Below are 16,682 nucleotides of genomic sequence, written 5' to 3'. Positions count from 1 at the left end.
CAAAAGCAACGTCAATCAACTGTAAGCTCAGCGCTGTAAGGATAAGAGTGTCATTGCTCTGCAGTGAACCTCAGATTTCAAACCTAATCCCAGCTTTCAGAAGACAAGTGCATTACCAGTAGTGGAGTCGAGAGACTCGATGAATTCCTCCGTTGCATCTCCCAGTAGCCCTCGCATGCGGTAAATGATCCTCATCGGCTCCCCCTGCACCAGAAGAGAGCATCATGTTAACCACGTGAGTGTGGCAGACGCATCTCTTCCCGTCCCAAAGTACATGGGTACCTCTGAGATGCACATTTTGAATGTGAAGTTTTGGGATCCCTTGAGTTTGAATCAGCCGTGTAGTAACTGAACTCCTAACCGGTATCCAAACCCGTGTTTTATCACATTGGAGCGCTGAATAGCTTTGGATAAACCCCATTTCTAGCTGGTTCTCTGCTAAACAATTCTGGTTAGAATAAAGTCTGTTTGGAGCTTATCACCTGCCTAAATTGACTTTTGGGTTGATGAGTCCAGTTCTCATTAGCATGTAACACACACTCAGTTCTCCTCAGTTCTCCTTTGTGCTGTTTTGACCACAGATGGTAACACAGAGAAATCTTTCAATCCCTCTTTTTCCCCTTACTAAGGTGAATTAAAAACAACAGTGAAGCCACCACCTGCAAAAACATCAATAACTCATTTATTGGTCTGTCCGCTTTTCCTCAGCATTGCTAATTAGATGGATGGGCTGATAATAGTCTCTTCCTCCTTCTACCTTCTCCAACAGTTTCCTTCAGCACCAGTGAAAGATCTAACCAAGCAAAATGTGTTTGATCAACAGAGAAACGCGTACTTTCCACGGCAACTTTTCCCTCCAAGGGTATTGCACAGCCTGGGAAATACAGGGATCAGGCACAGCCCAGTAAATGAAGCAGGAGAGGCTAATTGGATGAGTGCTTTCAAACAGATAAAATCTGCAGTGATGGAAAATGGAAGAGGAGGAGGAAAAGGCAACTTAATGAGCTTTCAATAAGACAGCATATTACTAAAATAATACAGCCCAACCCATTGAAGCACAAGCTGTGCTTTTAGCCTGGGAAAGGGCTAGTTTTCCAGATGCATTTCCAGCTGGAGACGCTGACAGCACTTCACTAAACTTTCCATTTTAATCCATAGGACTGAATAAAAAACAGAAAAGAAAAATCCCAGATTTGGGAGCAGGAGACCTTGCGAGAGAAAACCTGTCAGCGAGCGCACTAAGCCTAATGTGGAATAAGCAGCGCTTAATGTCACAGCAAATACATAAGCACAGGGAAAGCCCCGGGGGGAAGATCTGCTCAAAGGCCACGCTAGAGACCAGCAATTAACACCACAGGGGCCCTGGTAAAATGGCAGATGAACAAAAAAAAAGCCAGTGAGAGACAAGGGAAACAAAAAGAGGCCTGAGGTTGCGTTCTTGTGCGCCTGTCTATATCCTAGGGAACGTGAGCTGCAGCTCCAGAGGCGCTTTGCGGAGCAGCGCACAAAGGAAGACAGATGAAAGCTGTTCGGTGACGGAACGCTGAGCAAACTGCCTTTCGCCATCAGCCGCACGTCGGCTCAGCTCGGCATCTCGCTGCCCCAGGTCGGGGCATGATTTCCCTCGGTAACTTGATTAGAGCTCCAGTTAGACCTCAGAGATTAAGACCAGCACCAAGATTCCCTACCCAAGTTTGTACCTTACTAAAAAATTCTCACTATCACCTAGACTTGGGCTTGATTCTGAAGTACAGAAGGCTTTTTTACTTAAATAAAGCTCAATGAGAACCATTCTCCATATCACAATTCACTTAGAACAGGTGTTTTGTTTGAATTCCCCACAAGCTCAGCAAACAAATGGTTTCAGGAAACAGAGGTTTCAGTTAGAGGTGACTGCAACCCAAGAGTAAATGAGGAATGAACAAGAAGTGTTGGGCAAATCAGTTGTTTTTTATTATCTCAAGTGCCCCTAAAGAAAACATTAATAATAGGCAAGATTTAGACTGATTTAGTCTGATGGATTCCTTTATTTTAGTGGCTGCAAGAAAAGGGAAGAGCTTGTTCTGGACCACATCCACCTCTGGAACAAACCTCCTGTGACATGGATTGGTCCCTTGAGGCTGTTGGCTCCACTCCTTCATCTGATAAACAGGTAAAACATACTACTAAGAGCTAACTGGGAGGATGAAATCTGCCACGTTCTTGAGATTCCCACATGAAAAGCACAAGAGCAGGAGTGCAAAGTAACTGGTAGAAATGTTGGATGCTCTCTCTGCTTAAATAACTTGGGTTCGTCGCCGAAGCGCAGATTGATGGAGCAAGCTGGCGTCCCCATCTGCGCATACATGTTAAACCCTCACATGCAGATGGACTGTGAAACGCGCTTTGAAAGGCGATGACACAAAGTTCAGCTATTTCCCAAAAGGAGTGTAAGAAAGTTTGTTACTCAAGACGACAGTTGACACATCTGATAAGCTAAGTTAAGGTAAGTTCAATACGCTCACCTGGGTCAGCATTATGTGCTTTTAAATCACGTTGCAAAATTGGGTAACAGTTTATCCTCGGAGAGCACAAAAAGGTGCTGACTCGTAGCATTTTTATTTGTTTCCTCAGCTTTTTTTGTTAATGTCACAGACAGGTGCTTTGTGCTGTTAACATATATAAAGATAACACACACCTCATTAGTGGGACACCACACCTTCTTGTAGACCTCAGCCACAGGCAGATCCAAACTGATGATCTTATTGTTCACCAAAAGCTGAAAGGGAGAAAATAAAAAGTCAAGAACAAACTCTCGTTGCGGCTCCGCCCCAGCAACCATCAGCTGCTTGGAAACGGCCCCCTAGAACTCTATATGTGTCCGTTCTCACCTCCATTCCGCTGTCATCCTCCAGCAGAGCTACCAGGTCACAGTCCTGACAGATCTTGTTCTTGATGTCCCTCATGAGTGGCCCAATGCCAGGCTCATTACTGCTGTAGGGATTTCCTGGCATTCTGCCCTGTAAGAAGTCTTCCTGCTGGGGATCTTTCTCCAGAGTTACAAAGAATTCGGTCACTTCATTCTCTTCCTAAAGAACAGCAGCAGAGACAGAGTGAGTTTTCCCCTAAACATGCTCCCATTCCTGCATTTTTATGGTACCAAGCGCCAGGATGTCCCTAAACCTTCGGTCCTTTCACCACTGGCGCATCCTGCTGTACGCTGGCACACACGTGGCACTTAGGGCACATTCAGGGTCATTTAGTAAGCAAATTCCTCAGCATGAAACAACTCTGCTGGTTCTGCTGTTTTGCACAGAGCATGTCACAGCAGGGAACCCGAATATTAAATCCCCCAAAACGGGATATCATATTGCTACAGTTCTACACTGGCTAATATGAAACCATCATTGCATACACGATTGTTTTTTTGCTCAAGTGCAAGAAACCATGTCTAGTGAAGAAATCTAACTTCATAAGCGATGCTATAGCTGTTTGTACACTCACAGGATAGATAATACTGCATAGTCTCTCAAAGATGAAGACTGGAGTCCTGTAGTCATCAAGGCTGTAGCGTTTTGCAGTCTCTATACACACTGCCATAAATGCTTTGGTTTCAGATTCTGTGCCTGCCAAGATAAAAGATACAGGATATAAAAATAGATGAGTCTATTTCACAGGTTCCATTTTAACTCAGCACACACAATAAAACTTTCTGCAATAAGCACTATATTTTGGTGCCCACTTCTTTTGCATATCCACTACTAAAAGGTTATTTATTAGTATGTTCACTAGGAAAACCCTTCGCATGTTGGGCTGCAATAAAACATAAAAAGAACAAGTCTTAGATTCCTGGAAACTAAGAGATGGCTCCAGGAATGTTATTTCCCTTTTCTGTGCCAACAGGAAATATCTGAAGGTCCAAGCCATAAAAACCCCCTCACTAGAGCAGCCTTTTAAAAGAAGTTCTTTCTGCGGCTATACCAATCTGCTTTTTGATCTTGGTCGACCCCAGCTCTGGCTTCATGGGCCTGAGGTGGTTTTACCTGTTGTCATATCCTCCAGCATCTCCAGCAGCATGTCCTGGGTTTCATCGATCAGCTTTGTTCTCTGTACCACTAACTTCCTCAAGCACAGGTAACCATTCAGCACCGTACCCACCAGGCGGCTTTTGAAGTGCCGTTTGATGGACTCCACCTCCACAAAGGAAGAGAGAAGACCTGGGAAGCAATGAGATACCTAGTGAGCGGGAGAGTTTGATTTGTTAGCTCTAAAATTCATGTGGCCAGCAAAGAGGACCCAATATCATCAAATCAGCACAACGAAATGGCTTGTTACAACTCCCACAGTCTGCGTCACTCCCACAAGAAAGAATCAGAGAATATTTGGATTCTTTCCCATGACATATTTATCAACGTGCTTTTTCTTGCAGGAAGCCAGGCTTTATGAATTAGTCCGTTAATTTCTGAAGAACATGGAAGAGGATACAAAAAAATGACCTAGTTAATGATGTACACCCATTTCCAACAGTTTTTGAAAAAAGTGTACCCTAGAAAATTCAAAAATAAAAACCTACCATAGTTTAGGTAGGAAACAAGAAGTAGGAATAAATCAGCAGTGTTTACAACGGTCCCAGGAATTTATATTTAAATGTAATTAAGAAATGGAGGAGAAAAGTGGTATGATACAAAAGTTTATGATACACTGCCACAGTTCGAGGAACTAAACTCAAACTGATCACAAAAAAACATGGAAAAAATCTATTTAGGGATTAAGTTTTAAACTGATGGCAAAAACCCAGTGCTGGCAATTGCAAAACACTGAGTCACATCTCTTTGAAAATTCTGCTGCATGCTGCTACAGAACAACCAGCACCCAATTTCCAGTCCCACTGCAGGACTCATGTTGATGCCACCACATACCTGTGAGACTCTTCAAGGCGTAACCCTGCTGCAAATCAGTGCTGAGTGTTGCTTCCTCCAAGGCGAGTAAACGAGCTATTTCCTGGAAATAATTAACAAGTCCATTAGGACAATAAACTGCAGTGTCAATGAGGACTAGCTGGTGAGTGTTTAACATGCTGAAAACTAACGCGCTGACCTGCATGTGAACACGGGGTGCAAAGAACAGAGCCAAGAAACAGAGCCAGCCGTAGAAAAACTAGAAATACAATGCAGCAGCGGGGAGGGGAAAAAATAGCCCAAACATCTCCCTTATTTCCTCCCTGTATCTGCCTCATGGCTGTTACCACTGCTGGTGGCCCTTCAAGATGGACTCAAGGTCACTCTTTCTACAGAGGGTGTCATCTGCCTCTTTGGAGTGCACCAGGGATCACCACAGCAAACTCCTAAGACCTAAACACTCTGAAAAGTGCAACTTCAACGTGGTGCTTCCCAACAGGCTGTAATTCACACTCAGGGAACGGCAGCACATCTAATCCTCCCGTTATTAAGGGCTTTCGGACGCCAGTCTGGCAGCTAAGGCAGCTTCCAACTTGGATCCAGTGCCAAGAGAGTCAGGCAATATTCATACACCAGCCCCCAGAGCAGTTAATTAATGTGTATCAGCCAGTTTGAGCTCAGGAATGCTACAGCTGGGGTTAAAACCACTGCAGCTCTTGCTGTTAGTGATGAGAGCACAGAAGTGTGACCTTCATAAACATGGCAAGGGTCAGCAACAGGGCACTGAACAGAGAGATGAAGATTTGAAAGCAACACAAGCCAAACTGACTGGTAGGGATAAGGTTTCTTTTAGAAGCATAGAATCACAGAACAGTTTGGGTTGAAGGGACCTCCCCAGCAAATCTAGTTCCACCCCTGCCATGAGCAGGGACATCTTCAGCAGCTCAGGGTGCTCAGAGCCCCGTCCAGCCTGGCCTGGGATGTCTCCAGGGATGGTTCATCCACCACCTCTCTGGCCAACCTGGGCCAGGCTTTCACCATCCTCCACGTAAAATTTTGCCACCCAGTTTCTCTGTACAGCTCCGTACCTTAGTGATGAGGCTGCCGATATAGGGCAGGACGCCCCTGGCTGCCAGGTAGGCTTTCCAGTGGGCAGGTTTGATGAGTTTCTGATACAGCGCCAGGTACTCGGCGGCGCACTCGCCAGCAATGCTCAGCTCATCCAGGTAACTAGTGAAGAGAAAAACAAGCTGACAAGCACTTTGCAGTAACAAGAGGTATTCACATGGAAATACAAAAGCCTCCAGAATCTGTTCTCCCAGTTAACAGCATAACTGATACTCATTATTTGATGACTAAAGTGATATTTTGTCCCAAATAGGAGTTTCCCAACTGTGCTACTAGTGTCAATTGGGGTAAGTTACGTCACAGGACTTGGAAGAGAGTCCACCCTATTATTTTGCTGTCTCAGAAGCCGGGGAAATCTTCCCACAGCTGAACATCACCTGCTTACTTCTGGAAAAAGCACAGAATTGCAATAGCTTCTTGCCAGACATAACCCTGGCTAATGAAGGTGTAGAATCCAGCCCCAAAAGACCTGTGAATAAGAGGTCTATGCAAGGGAGAGGTGTGAGAAAAGTTGGAAGAAAGGAGAGATTCTCATGGGAATTGAAGAAAACTAATCCTGGAGCTGCCAAGGTGGCAACACGGAAATACCTTGTCAGGAGATCGAGGACCTGCTGTTTGCGGCTGGGGATGGTGGTCAGAGCTTCCACTATCGTACACGAGGCTTGTCTTGCGGCTTGGGTAGCAGGAGTAAACAGCACCTAAGGCACAGGCATTAAAGACTGTATCATTTAATGCGTACAGACGAGTGATACTTTATAAAAAGGTACGGCATATGTGAGGACAGTTCAGTGACCTGGTGGCAGCGCTCTCTTATTCCTCCAAAGACTACATTCTCTGAGAATTCCTACCTTGCTTGCCACCAAAATGTTTAAACTATGTCCTGTGTAGGCGACATACTCATCCAAACGCACACACGAACAAAAACTTTTGCCCAGGATCTATGAAAATTCAGTAGTCAAAATGAAGTTAAGTAGACAGGTAGGAACACCGCGGCAATTAAAAGTTCAGAGTTTAAGAACATGCAGACTACTGGATGTTTACATTTAGTATTTTTAAGGGAACAGAGCTGTAAATCTGACTTAGAATTAGATGCACTCTGTACAGTCTCCCAAAATATCACTGCTCCTATCACCTGCAAAGTGCATAAAATGTGGCAAACTACCAATAATCTCCGACTGTCAACTCTGCCCAGTGCATCCCACTGCAATTTTCACCCACATTTACCTGTCGCAGCCAATTATTGTGTCCCAGCTTGAGATCCAGAGGGCAAGTTCTCTTCCCACGGCGACTCATGAACTGTTTCCATTTCCAGACGTACTTTTCTGCCAAGTAGAGCTGGTGAAGCTCAGCTTTACTGAGAGATTTCACATTGGCATCTATACCTGCAATATTGAAGACAGCCCAGGAGAACCATCAGCAACTATTGACTGCAAACTGCTGTTGCATTTTTCTCTTCGTACTGGAACTCTCCAAACTCCAGCTGAGAAGCTGAGTAGCTTCTTATCTCTTTCGCTGCCATTTTCATTTCTGCATGGAGCTACATTCACTGTCTGCAGCCTCTCGGGGAATTCAGTCAGCTTTTCAATTGGCTGGTATTATTTTAAATAAGCAACAAGTTTAATTTTTGACATTCCCCCGATTATCTTCAGGCACAGTGCATTTTCTGCTCAGGGTCTGAGCAACACAGCCTAGGAAAGTCAGTGCTACAATCACTAAGTGTGAAGATGGCATTAAATGTCACAGGACAGTAGCCAACATGACTACAGAAGTACATCCCTTACTAAACCTGGAGGGACATAGATGTTCTTTCCCAAAATTGCACGAAGTTAAAAGCACAGGACTACCTCTGGCAGGGAGGCACTTCTTCCAAGCTTCGTACGATGCTTTGGGGTCCCTCTTGAGCCACAGCTGAGCTTGTGCATGGATTTCATTGCTGTAAGGCTTCACAGTGGTGAGAGCATCCATAGGCACATCCTAATAAACAAAAAAGCTCCATGATTCTTCAGAACTTGTGCTTCCCCAGTAACCGTGACCAGAAAAAGCAAGCCCTGCCTTCCTCAACAAGTTAATCATCACTGAGATCAGCGTGCCAGACTTTACTCAGCCAATTTTCAGATGCTTTGTTCAGCATCTAAGGCAGTACCTTGTTTTTCTTGCTGGTAGGAGCAGGTGGCTTGATCAGCTTTTGAAGAATGCGCAGGCACATGAGGGTGATGTTTTCGACAACCACTGGAGTCTTAATGTTCACTGCCATCAGGAAGAGGCTGAGAGCTGAAAGACACACATAAATGTTCGTGTCACTGTAAAACCTGCCTCCATAGCTCTATGCAGCACATTAAAAGTAGTTAGGTAAGACCTCATATCCTCAAGAAAAACTACCACATTTTCATGCAGCCACGGATGGAAAACAGTTTTTATTATAGCAAGAGAGTCTTGCCACCTTTCCCTTTATTTTAAAATAAAGCTTTCACGCTAGTCACGTGAACTCACCACAACGCAGCCGGAGCTCCCAGCAGCTGTCTTCCTTCGAGATGGAATCTGTTAGCAGCAACATTTCATACTGGAGGCTGCTAGCCTGTAACACAGATACGTGTTCAAAAGCTTAAGAGGTCTTGGTGATGCAGCAGACCTTTTTGCCTTCTGATATTTAAAAAACACGGGTTCAAAAGACATCGATCTAAGTAAATTTAATCCCGTGCTCATTTGGGACAACTGGCAACCTGTCTGAGAGAGCTGCAAGGAACAGCCAAGACAGAACTGCCCAAGGAAACTCAGACATAAACCTGATCAGTTCATTTTTTGCTTTACTGTGACATTTATCTCAATTCCTATCAAGACACAAACACCTTCTGTATTACAAACAGATGGTGATAAGAGAGAAGATGCAATGACTGGAATACAGTAGTAGATGCAGAGGGGCAGAAAACAGAAATAGGAGAACTGGGATTTCTCACCAAGTCTGGATTTGCCCGGTGTCCCTTCAGAGCTGCAGAAACCTTCCCGATTATTAAGTCATTCATTTGCTGTGTGGCCTCCGGATTGTCCCTAATTCCAGAAGGAGAGAGAGAACACTGTTACGCTGTGCATAAATACCAAGAGCTCTTGGGATTTCAGCTTAGCTGATAATAAATGTACAAGCAGTTGCAGTCTGCAGTTTGCTGATGTAAGATATCTGCCCTACGAAGCTATTCCTTTCTGATCACGCATTTCTTAATGCAAGCGGCTTTCCAGAGCTCGCTGGGAGTCACAGGGCTGCAAACACCGACTCATGCCTAACCTGGTCAGAAGGCACATGAGCTGACGGACCTCCTCCCGCATCGCGGCCGTGCCCCGGCGCAAGTTGTAGTCAAAGAGCTCTCGGATAAGGCCCTGGGACACGAGGATGTGCCTGATGGCAGAGTTGGTCGCCAAAGCGCGGAGCAAGGTTATGCAGTGTTCGGTGACGGCCGAGGCGCAGCCGTAGCATTTTGTCGATGACGTGTGGCCGCAGCCTAAAACGGACAAGGCACGATACTGGCTGGCAGTAAACGTGGGCTGGGCAGTGGTTCGCGAGGATTTTGTTGCTGCCTCTCTCTGCTGGAGATCGTATTCCAGGAGCTCCTTTCGAGAGGCAAACACTTTCTGGAAACAGAGAAATTCAAATTGTGGGATTGTGAGGCAGCACGTAATCGCTAATCCCATTCCCAGGTTATTTTCACTGTATATTTTGTGGACAAACATTTTTAACCAAGTATCTCAGAACTCGTGATCCTTCATGTCAATGGCTGACTTGGGAAATCCATTAGAAACACCAGCCTAACTCCCAGCTATCTGCGCTGTTTAAAGGCTTTTTGTCTACATTACATGCAAGGTAACACTGTAAACGTGACAAATCCATAGTACTAACGGTAACCATAACTTTTAGAAACAATTATTTTGTTATTTCCCTGAAAACATACAGCTGCTCACCTATTGTTAACAATATCATTAAATGCAGAGTGGCAGCATCTTGCTTTCTATTTCTGGTATGTGCTGTATCCAGTGACGGAAGAAAACAAGTGACAAATGCAAGTCAAAGCACATCATACCTGGATGATTTTGGAAAGTTCATCGAAAGAGTTCTTGCAGTCACCACAATACTCCTGGGCTAACTGGAGTATGTATCTGTTCACACTAGCTGAGGTAGAACTTATCCCTCCACTACTACCAGATTCATCCTGGAACAGAGAGAGAAACAAAAAGGAATCACCCTTGGAGGTTTCACACAAAAATAACCACTGCAACAGCACCTGAGGCAAGGAGCTGCAGTTGTTCTGTGCAGGATCTGTCCCTTCTCACCTGGGGCTTTTCAGGAGCTGCCTCATTCACTTTACACAGAAGGTTTTCCAGCTGCGGTCGGTGTCCCATTAGCTGGTGATACACCCTGTCAGCCTTGTCCAGGAGAGTGTTGATGTTTGTTACTGCCTAAGAATAACAAAGGAAAGGAAAGTCTTTATTTTATGAAACAATTTTTAATTCTACAGAACTACAACCAAGTCTCCTGCCTCCAAAAAAGGTGATCCTGCATGGTGGTTCTGCCACAAGTTCACTCTGCTGTCGCTATTCTCAGCACACTTAATCTTTGGGACAGGGCAAATAGTGCAATGGGTTCTTGTCTCATTAGCACGGCTCGTCAGCACCACCCAAATTCAGCCCCTTGTAAAGCAAGGCAAAGAGACGCAGTGCTAGACAGTTACTTTATTAGTAAAGCACTAAATTATGTCTTTTGAAGAATTTGGTGGAACAAGAGAGAAAATACGGAACGCATTAGTCAGTGAGAAGCCTCGAAGGAGCAGAGCTTTTCATGTTACTCCCGAGAGGGATGGAGCTTTGATGTCCCTACATTGTTGACCTGGCCAAGACATACAGCATTTAATTAATGAATCTGCTATTAGTCTCACCTTCTTTCGATCCTCTTCATTTTCGATGGGATCCACCGCGCAGCAAGGCTTGGCGTACAGCATGAAGTCAAAGCGAGCGTATTTACAGAACCCGCAGGCATTGCAAAGGAAGGGATCCTTCTCGTCGTAATTAATGGATCTGAAAGGCAAACCAGAAAGGTCAATGAATGCAGCTGAGCTTTATTAGGGTAACTGAGGGAAAGAATTAAGCCGTGAATGGACTCAGTAGGTAAAAAGGAAGGATGGCCCTTAAAAGATCTAACCTACCCAACTGCCCTGGAAAAGCCCCAAGTGAAATACATGAGGTACATGAGAATCAAACCCTACAAATCAGGCAATTAAAAAAAATCCTTACAGAAGCAGAGCCATTCTGGCCAGAAAAACACAGAAACAGACGTGAATTTGTTGCTAACAATTCTACTTTAACTGCAGTAATTCCCAGCAGAACGTCAGACTAGGGCACTGTGCCCTTTCCGAGAACACAGATAAAAGGAAACCATTTTGTTTTGTAAGGTCCAGGCTTTCAACAGCTTTCGCTCTTTACCCGGTTGCAGCGGGACTAGCTACAGCATATTTATTATCCTGTTGTAGACTAAAGTAGCACAACACGAACTGATTTATAGCTCCCCTAATTCCAGAAGGGATGTGGAAACCTTTCAATGCGCCAGTAATCACCCGATCTATGGAAAGAATCTGCTAAACACCTCGAATCCCATGAGGATTAGAGAGGAATATGGGACAACAATAAGGGGAGAAGAGATATCAGATAAGGAGACAAAACTCACAAAAGAGAAGGATTTATAATACTGTAGTGAAAGCTTGAATCGTTCACAGTAAATTACGCCCTGAGCCCTGCTCTGAATGAGGAGAGAACAACAAAAGCTCTGAATAGACAAGCGAGCACTGTCCGTCCAGCCGCTAAGTCAGGGATCCTGTGGGGAAACCCCCCTGCAATCCCATAATTGAACTCCAGCCTCGCGCCCTTGAACAAGCAGCCCAAAAGTAACCTCCTCCTGGGAATTTTCTTCTTTTAATCTTCTGAGAGCTTGATCTGCAACTTCTGCGTTCTCTCAGCATTGTGGTATCTGGTTTCCTTTGTTAGCCTGAATTAACATTAAATCCCTGTAAGCCTGTTTTATACCTCTCGACTAATTTGATTGTGCGGTTGTATTAACCAGAATCGTGTATTTAAATAGCAGGGTATTTTGTTGAACATCCAACACGGGCAACAGCACGAGGGCTCCGTAAAGCTGTAGGGAGGAAGGAGGACGCCGTTACCTGCACTTGTGGCACTGGTACACGTTTTCGCCGCAGTTCCCGCACACCCCCGGGTTGGCGGGGACGGACGCGCTGCACCGAGGGCACTGCAGGGTCTCCGTGGACGCCTGGTAATTCTCGTAGAAATCCGCAAATTCGATCATGAGGTTCGAAGCCACAATGGGCAGTGGCAAATCGATCTTCACCTCCGTCTGGCCTGGGGTCAGCTGGACTTTTTTAGCTTTGTGCCAACGAGCCGGCCTGGGAAAAGGGAAGAAAGCGGCGGTTTTTCAGCGGGGAAGGACCCCGCCGGCCCACGTACAAAGAGAAGCCAAACGCAACCGTCTCGGCTCCAAATCTACTTTAAATGGGATGAATGGAGAGCAGTTCTAGGATTCGTTTCCTTAGCTTCTGTATTGACATGATATGTAGCCAGAAATACATTTTAAGCCTTTATCCTCTTCATAGAGAGAGACTGTTTAGGATTAAAGAGCTGTTGATGCCTCATGGAAAAAAAACTTTAATTCTACAGACATTTTCTAGGGATTTTCACCTCCATTTTTTTATTAGTAAGGGTATTTGCATGAAAACAGGATATTTATTTCTAAAGATCTCATCTGCTCCCACTGCTTATTCTCAACCTGAAGTCAGAATCCTCTCTTTGTGACATCATAATCCTCTCCGCAGCAGCCACTTGTGATGTCACAGAGGATTAAGACTTCAAATAAGCAATAAGCGGCAGGCACAGATTAATCCCTAAACCAAAGAGATCTGATTCTGGTGAGAACATCTCAAGAAGTAAGAAGGGAAAGCATATAAGCAGAACTGGCTCCAGACTGAGCGATATATTGAAAAGGAGCCATTTTTCATGGGTAAAGCAGCAGCCGAGAGCTAGGCCAGCCAACTTCTAATTTTAATTCTACTCTATGGCTTCAAACAAGTAATATTAACACTTTCTGCATTTCTGGACACGCTGCAACCTCCAAATCCCTTTCAGTGTCAAACTCTCCAGGAGGTGCTCTTGGTTTTAATACTGGTTTCCACACACAATTAAGTCAGGTGCTTAAAACTGAACCTGTACAGAGTTTGCATATACAATTTTTACAGGTATATTTTCGAGCCCTAAGTGAAATTTGGATCTCTTCTCCAACAATTTCTTGTAGGAGAATCAGAACAATCCCACTCACAGTGGGTGTAATAGGCTAAGAAGGAACGCTACCTAAACAAGAAGCCAGGCGCCTCACGAGAAACCGTAACGTTAAATTCAGAGACTTGCGCACACAGCAAACGTGAAGGAACCTACTTGTTCTTCAGCTCCACTATGGCTTGCACCGTCCTGTTGTTGTAATAGAGGTTGATGGTTCGCACCATTTTGGTGCGTTTCAGGTCTCCGATCTTCACGGTCACTTTGCTGATGGTGTGGCTGCCGATGAGCTTCACCACTTGCTGGGTGGTGGTATAACGTGTGTCCACTTTGATGGAGGAAAGCTTGATGTACTGAGAAAACACAAACAAGGACACGCTGCTTGTATGATTAACATCCCAAAAAACCCAGAAACGCAGCGAATCACACTGCTATAAACAGCTGGGATCTCTGGGTTTGAGAACAGCAGTTACTTACGCAGAAGGGCACCTCTGGGTTGTTGCAGACAAGGCAAGGATCGCTCTCCAGGTAATAGCCATCAAATTCCATCAGCCCAGACAGCGTGCTGGAATGAGGGGAAGAACACCAACACATGTAAAATTTGGCACTCACTGTGATTTAAACACAAGCCATTCAAGCAGAATAGTTGCAGTTACCTGTAGTCCCCTGGCCCAGGTTTAGTGACAGAAGCATTACAATATAAAGCACGTTGAAAATTATTGTTCTTCACTAGGCAGCATTTTAGTATAATTATCAACTGCCAAGGTTGACTAGGAACACAACACTTAATTCTGCAAGTCTATATTCTCCAATTGTCGCTAATATTTTGTAACATTTACCAAAAATCAAAGCAAAAAAAGCTGAAGCTGATAGCACAGGGAATGTCATGTTTTTCAGCCGGCAGAAAGGACCGTGCGATTCTCCCCGGGCCAGCTGCAGCAAGCGTGCAGTCTCAGCAGGGGTCCTTCCTCCACCGCGATTTGATTAGAAGAATTGTGTATTCCCCCGTGGATCGCAGCTGAAAAGCTCTTTAGTGAAACGGATCAAAGTCAGAAGTAACTCACTTGTAAATGTTGGAGTTAGGGTGGTTGGTAAGAATGTGGTTTTGAGTCCGGAGGATCTCCACGGCCTTTTGGGAGTATTCCTTCAACTGAAACACAATTAGGACAATGTTGTCTGCTCAACATTTTCTTTATTGCTACAATGACATAAAGATATCTCATCTTATGGCGTTCCACCTCCCCCAGAAGATGCATGTACTACACCCAGAGGAATTTATGTGGTTAAATCATTACCCAAGAATGTAATAGATGCTAAAATTAGACCTTTACCACAATAACAGTGCTATTTGTCAGCCAATCACTGTAAATGCCTGCCAAGATTCGTAAGGCATTCCCAGCTCTTTAAACACACACATACAAGTATCAGTGCATCTAAATTATTTGTTCTCAAGCCCGCTGGTCCCCTAAGAAATCCTATGGCTTCCTTTGTACAAAAGTTGTGGTTACAAAAGATTTCTAGGAGCTGAAATATCAAACATCTGTAAGTTAGAGCTAGGAGATAAGTGTTATTTTCCCACAAAGGCTTCCCACGGAAAAGAAGTCTTCTTCTAAATTAAAAGAAATGCACACTCACCAAGTTTTTAAGGACCCTGCCTTTTCAAACGGATTTTGGGAACGAAAAAAACTCCCACCAGAGGCTCTTTTGACAGAAAATCTGTCCCGGCTGTGTCATAATCAAACACCAACACAACTCGCAGGAAGCAGGAGGAGCGGGATCGCTGCTCCTCCTTTGCTGAACGACACCGTACCTTTTTCTCGGTCTGCTGTGTTTTCAGAGAGAAGTATCCCAGGAGATCTACAAACTGGGCAGCTTTCCTTCCATAGGCTGGAAGTTCTGGCCAGATTGACCACATGAGATCCAGCAGTAATTCCTGCTGAGCCTTGTTAGAATTCCTGTTAAATGGATTATGTATCTATTAGGCTTGCAAAGATGGCTGCTATATTGCCTGCACGGCACACAATCTTAGTCAAAGAGAAAATGCATACTACAGTTCAGTAAATCCAGAAACTTATATGCTATACATCACAGCACAGAGTTAAATCTCATCACTTCTTGCCACCAGCAATTACACCAGTGTAATGAAAGCAGCTGTCCTGCAGCAACTGAAGAGTTCTGAAGGAGCTCAGCACCCTGAAACGTGCCCTTCCCTACACAACTCCCAACTTTTAACTGCACGAGTCTGCATCTGCCTCACAAATTCACTCTCCCACAAGTATCTACTCCTGTAGATGTCAGGAGCCAGATTCTGCAGACAGAAATAACATGCAGATAACTCAAAAGTTGATGAATAACGAAAAAGTCATAATTTCTACCTCCAGCCCCAATAACTGCAACGTAGTGCGAGCAATTCAAGGGGATGCAATTGTTTGCAAGCTTCAGTGTCCTTCAGGACAGAAGCTCAAGCATTAACTCTTCCACAAGGGCAGAGCTTTTTTATGTCTCCGTGTCTGAGCTGAGCCTGGCTTAGCAAAGTCAGGCCTGAGGCTCCGTCCCGGCTCACCTGTAGATGTGGAGCGCCAGGCAGTGCGCCTGCCATCTCACCGACGAGGAGTTGGACTCCAGCAAGAAGCAGCGCAGGAACTGAATGAGGGTCTCCTTGTCAGCAAACTTGTTGAGCTGGTTCACCAGAGCTGTGCACAGCTGATCTTCCTGGCTGCCCGAGCTCTCGCCTAAGGGACAGCATGGGGGCAGAAGAAAAACATAAGAAAGCAGATTAATGGAGCAGCTCACAGGCAATCCAGCTTCCTATTTTACACATCATAGTGAGAGGATAATGGGGACAAATTACTGCGTTTCAGGCAACAAGCAAGTTTAATGTTTATTTAAAAAAAAATAAATAGCTAGTACTCCTGATTAACGCAGAATAACTGCTGGAATACTTGCCAGTAAGGACTTGATATGTGCTACACATCGTGATAAAAAGAAAAGTGTGAACCATGGGGCAGTGAAAAGCCTCTCAGAGAATCATCTGAGACAAAGCCAAAATAGTTTCTTGAACAAAAGCCAAGAGAGAATTTATGCCTGTGACTTTTATAGGAAAGCTTAATTACTTTCCCAGGACTCTGGATATCCATTAAGCAGCAGCCCTGGCTCCAGCACAGCTTACGAGTCAGACAGAGGAAACAAGTCTGAACACAACCATTGAAGAGCAGAGCTGGGTGTGCAGTTCTTGTTTTAATTCCCATGAGCATTTCAACCACCTATGACCCAGGACAGGCAAGTTAGGGGGCAGCCAGGTGGTCACTGGAATAGCTAATTACCATTAGGTAACCAAAAGCCCACTCAAGTTAATAA

The 16,682-nt window shown here is 44.7% G+C and overlaps 1 protein-coding gene across 6 annotated transcripts in view; it reads right to left on the bottom strand.

Annotated features, from left to right (window-relative positions):
* The window catches only part of UBR4 (ubiquitin protein ligase E3 component n-recognin 4), a 74,969-nt gene that overhangs the window by 13,223 nt on the left and 45,064 nt on the right, over window positions 1-16,682 (bottom strand). For all 6 annotated transcript variants that reach the window (XM_065038042.1, XM_065038043.1, XM_065038044.1 and 3 more), the window contains 23 exons: window positions 15,889-16,057; window positions 15,136-15,280; window positions 14,390-14,475; window positions 13,803-13,890; window positions 13,485-13,678; window positions 12,203-12,442; window positions 10,925-11,063; window positions 10,323-10,448; window positions 10,073-10,201; window positions 9,283-9,626; window positions 8,960-9,050; window positions 8,496-8,580; window positions 8,149-8,276; window positions 7,850-7,979; window positions 7,230-7,387; window positions 6,594-6,703; window positions 5,966-6,107; window positions 4,899-4,980; window positions 4,023-4,196; window positions 3,484-3,605; window positions 2,871-3,068; window positions 2,678-2,758; window positions 117-204 (listed from right to left, as the gene is read on the bottom strand). In XM_065038042.1, coding sequence (XP_064894114.1) covers window positions 117-204; window positions 2,678-2,758; window positions 2,871-3,068; window positions 3,484-3,605; window positions 4,023-4,196; window positions 4,899-4,980; window positions 5,966-6,107; window positions 6,594-6,703; window positions 7,230-7,387; window positions 7,850-7,979; window positions 8,149-8,276; window positions 8,496-8,580; window positions 8,960-9,050; window positions 9,283-9,626; window positions 10,073-10,201; window positions 10,323-10,448; window positions 10,925-11,063; window positions 12,203-12,442; window positions 13,485-13,678; window positions 13,803-13,890; window positions 14,390-14,475; window positions 15,136-15,280; window positions 15,889-16,057 — 3,249 coding nt within the window. The remainder of the gene's footprint in view (window positions 1-116; window positions 205-2,677; window positions 2,759-2,870; window positions 3,069-3,483; window positions 3,606-4,022; window positions 4,197-4,898; window positions 4,981-5,965; window positions 6,108-6,593; window positions 6,704-7,229; window positions 7,388-7,849; window positions 7,980-8,148; window positions 8,277-8,495; window positions 8,581-8,959; window positions 9,051-9,282; window positions 9,627-10,072; window positions 10,202-10,322; window positions 10,449-10,924; window positions 11,064-12,202; window positions 12,443-13,484; window positions 13,679-13,802; window positions 13,891-14,389; window positions 14,476-15,135; window positions 15,281-15,888; window positions 16,058-16,682) is intronic.

This window comes from Columba livia, chromosome 21 (assembly GCF_036013475.1).
Source record: "Columba livia isolate bColLiv1 breed racing homer chromosome 21, bColLiv1.pat.W.v2, whole genome shotgun sequence".
Taxonomy (NCBI): domain Eukaryota; kingdom Metazoa; phylum Chordata; class Aves; order Columbiformes; family Columbidae; genus Columba; species Columba livia.
The sequence above is the reverse complement of the archived record's forward strand: the minus strand, read 5'-3'. Positions and strand labels throughout refer to the sequence as shown.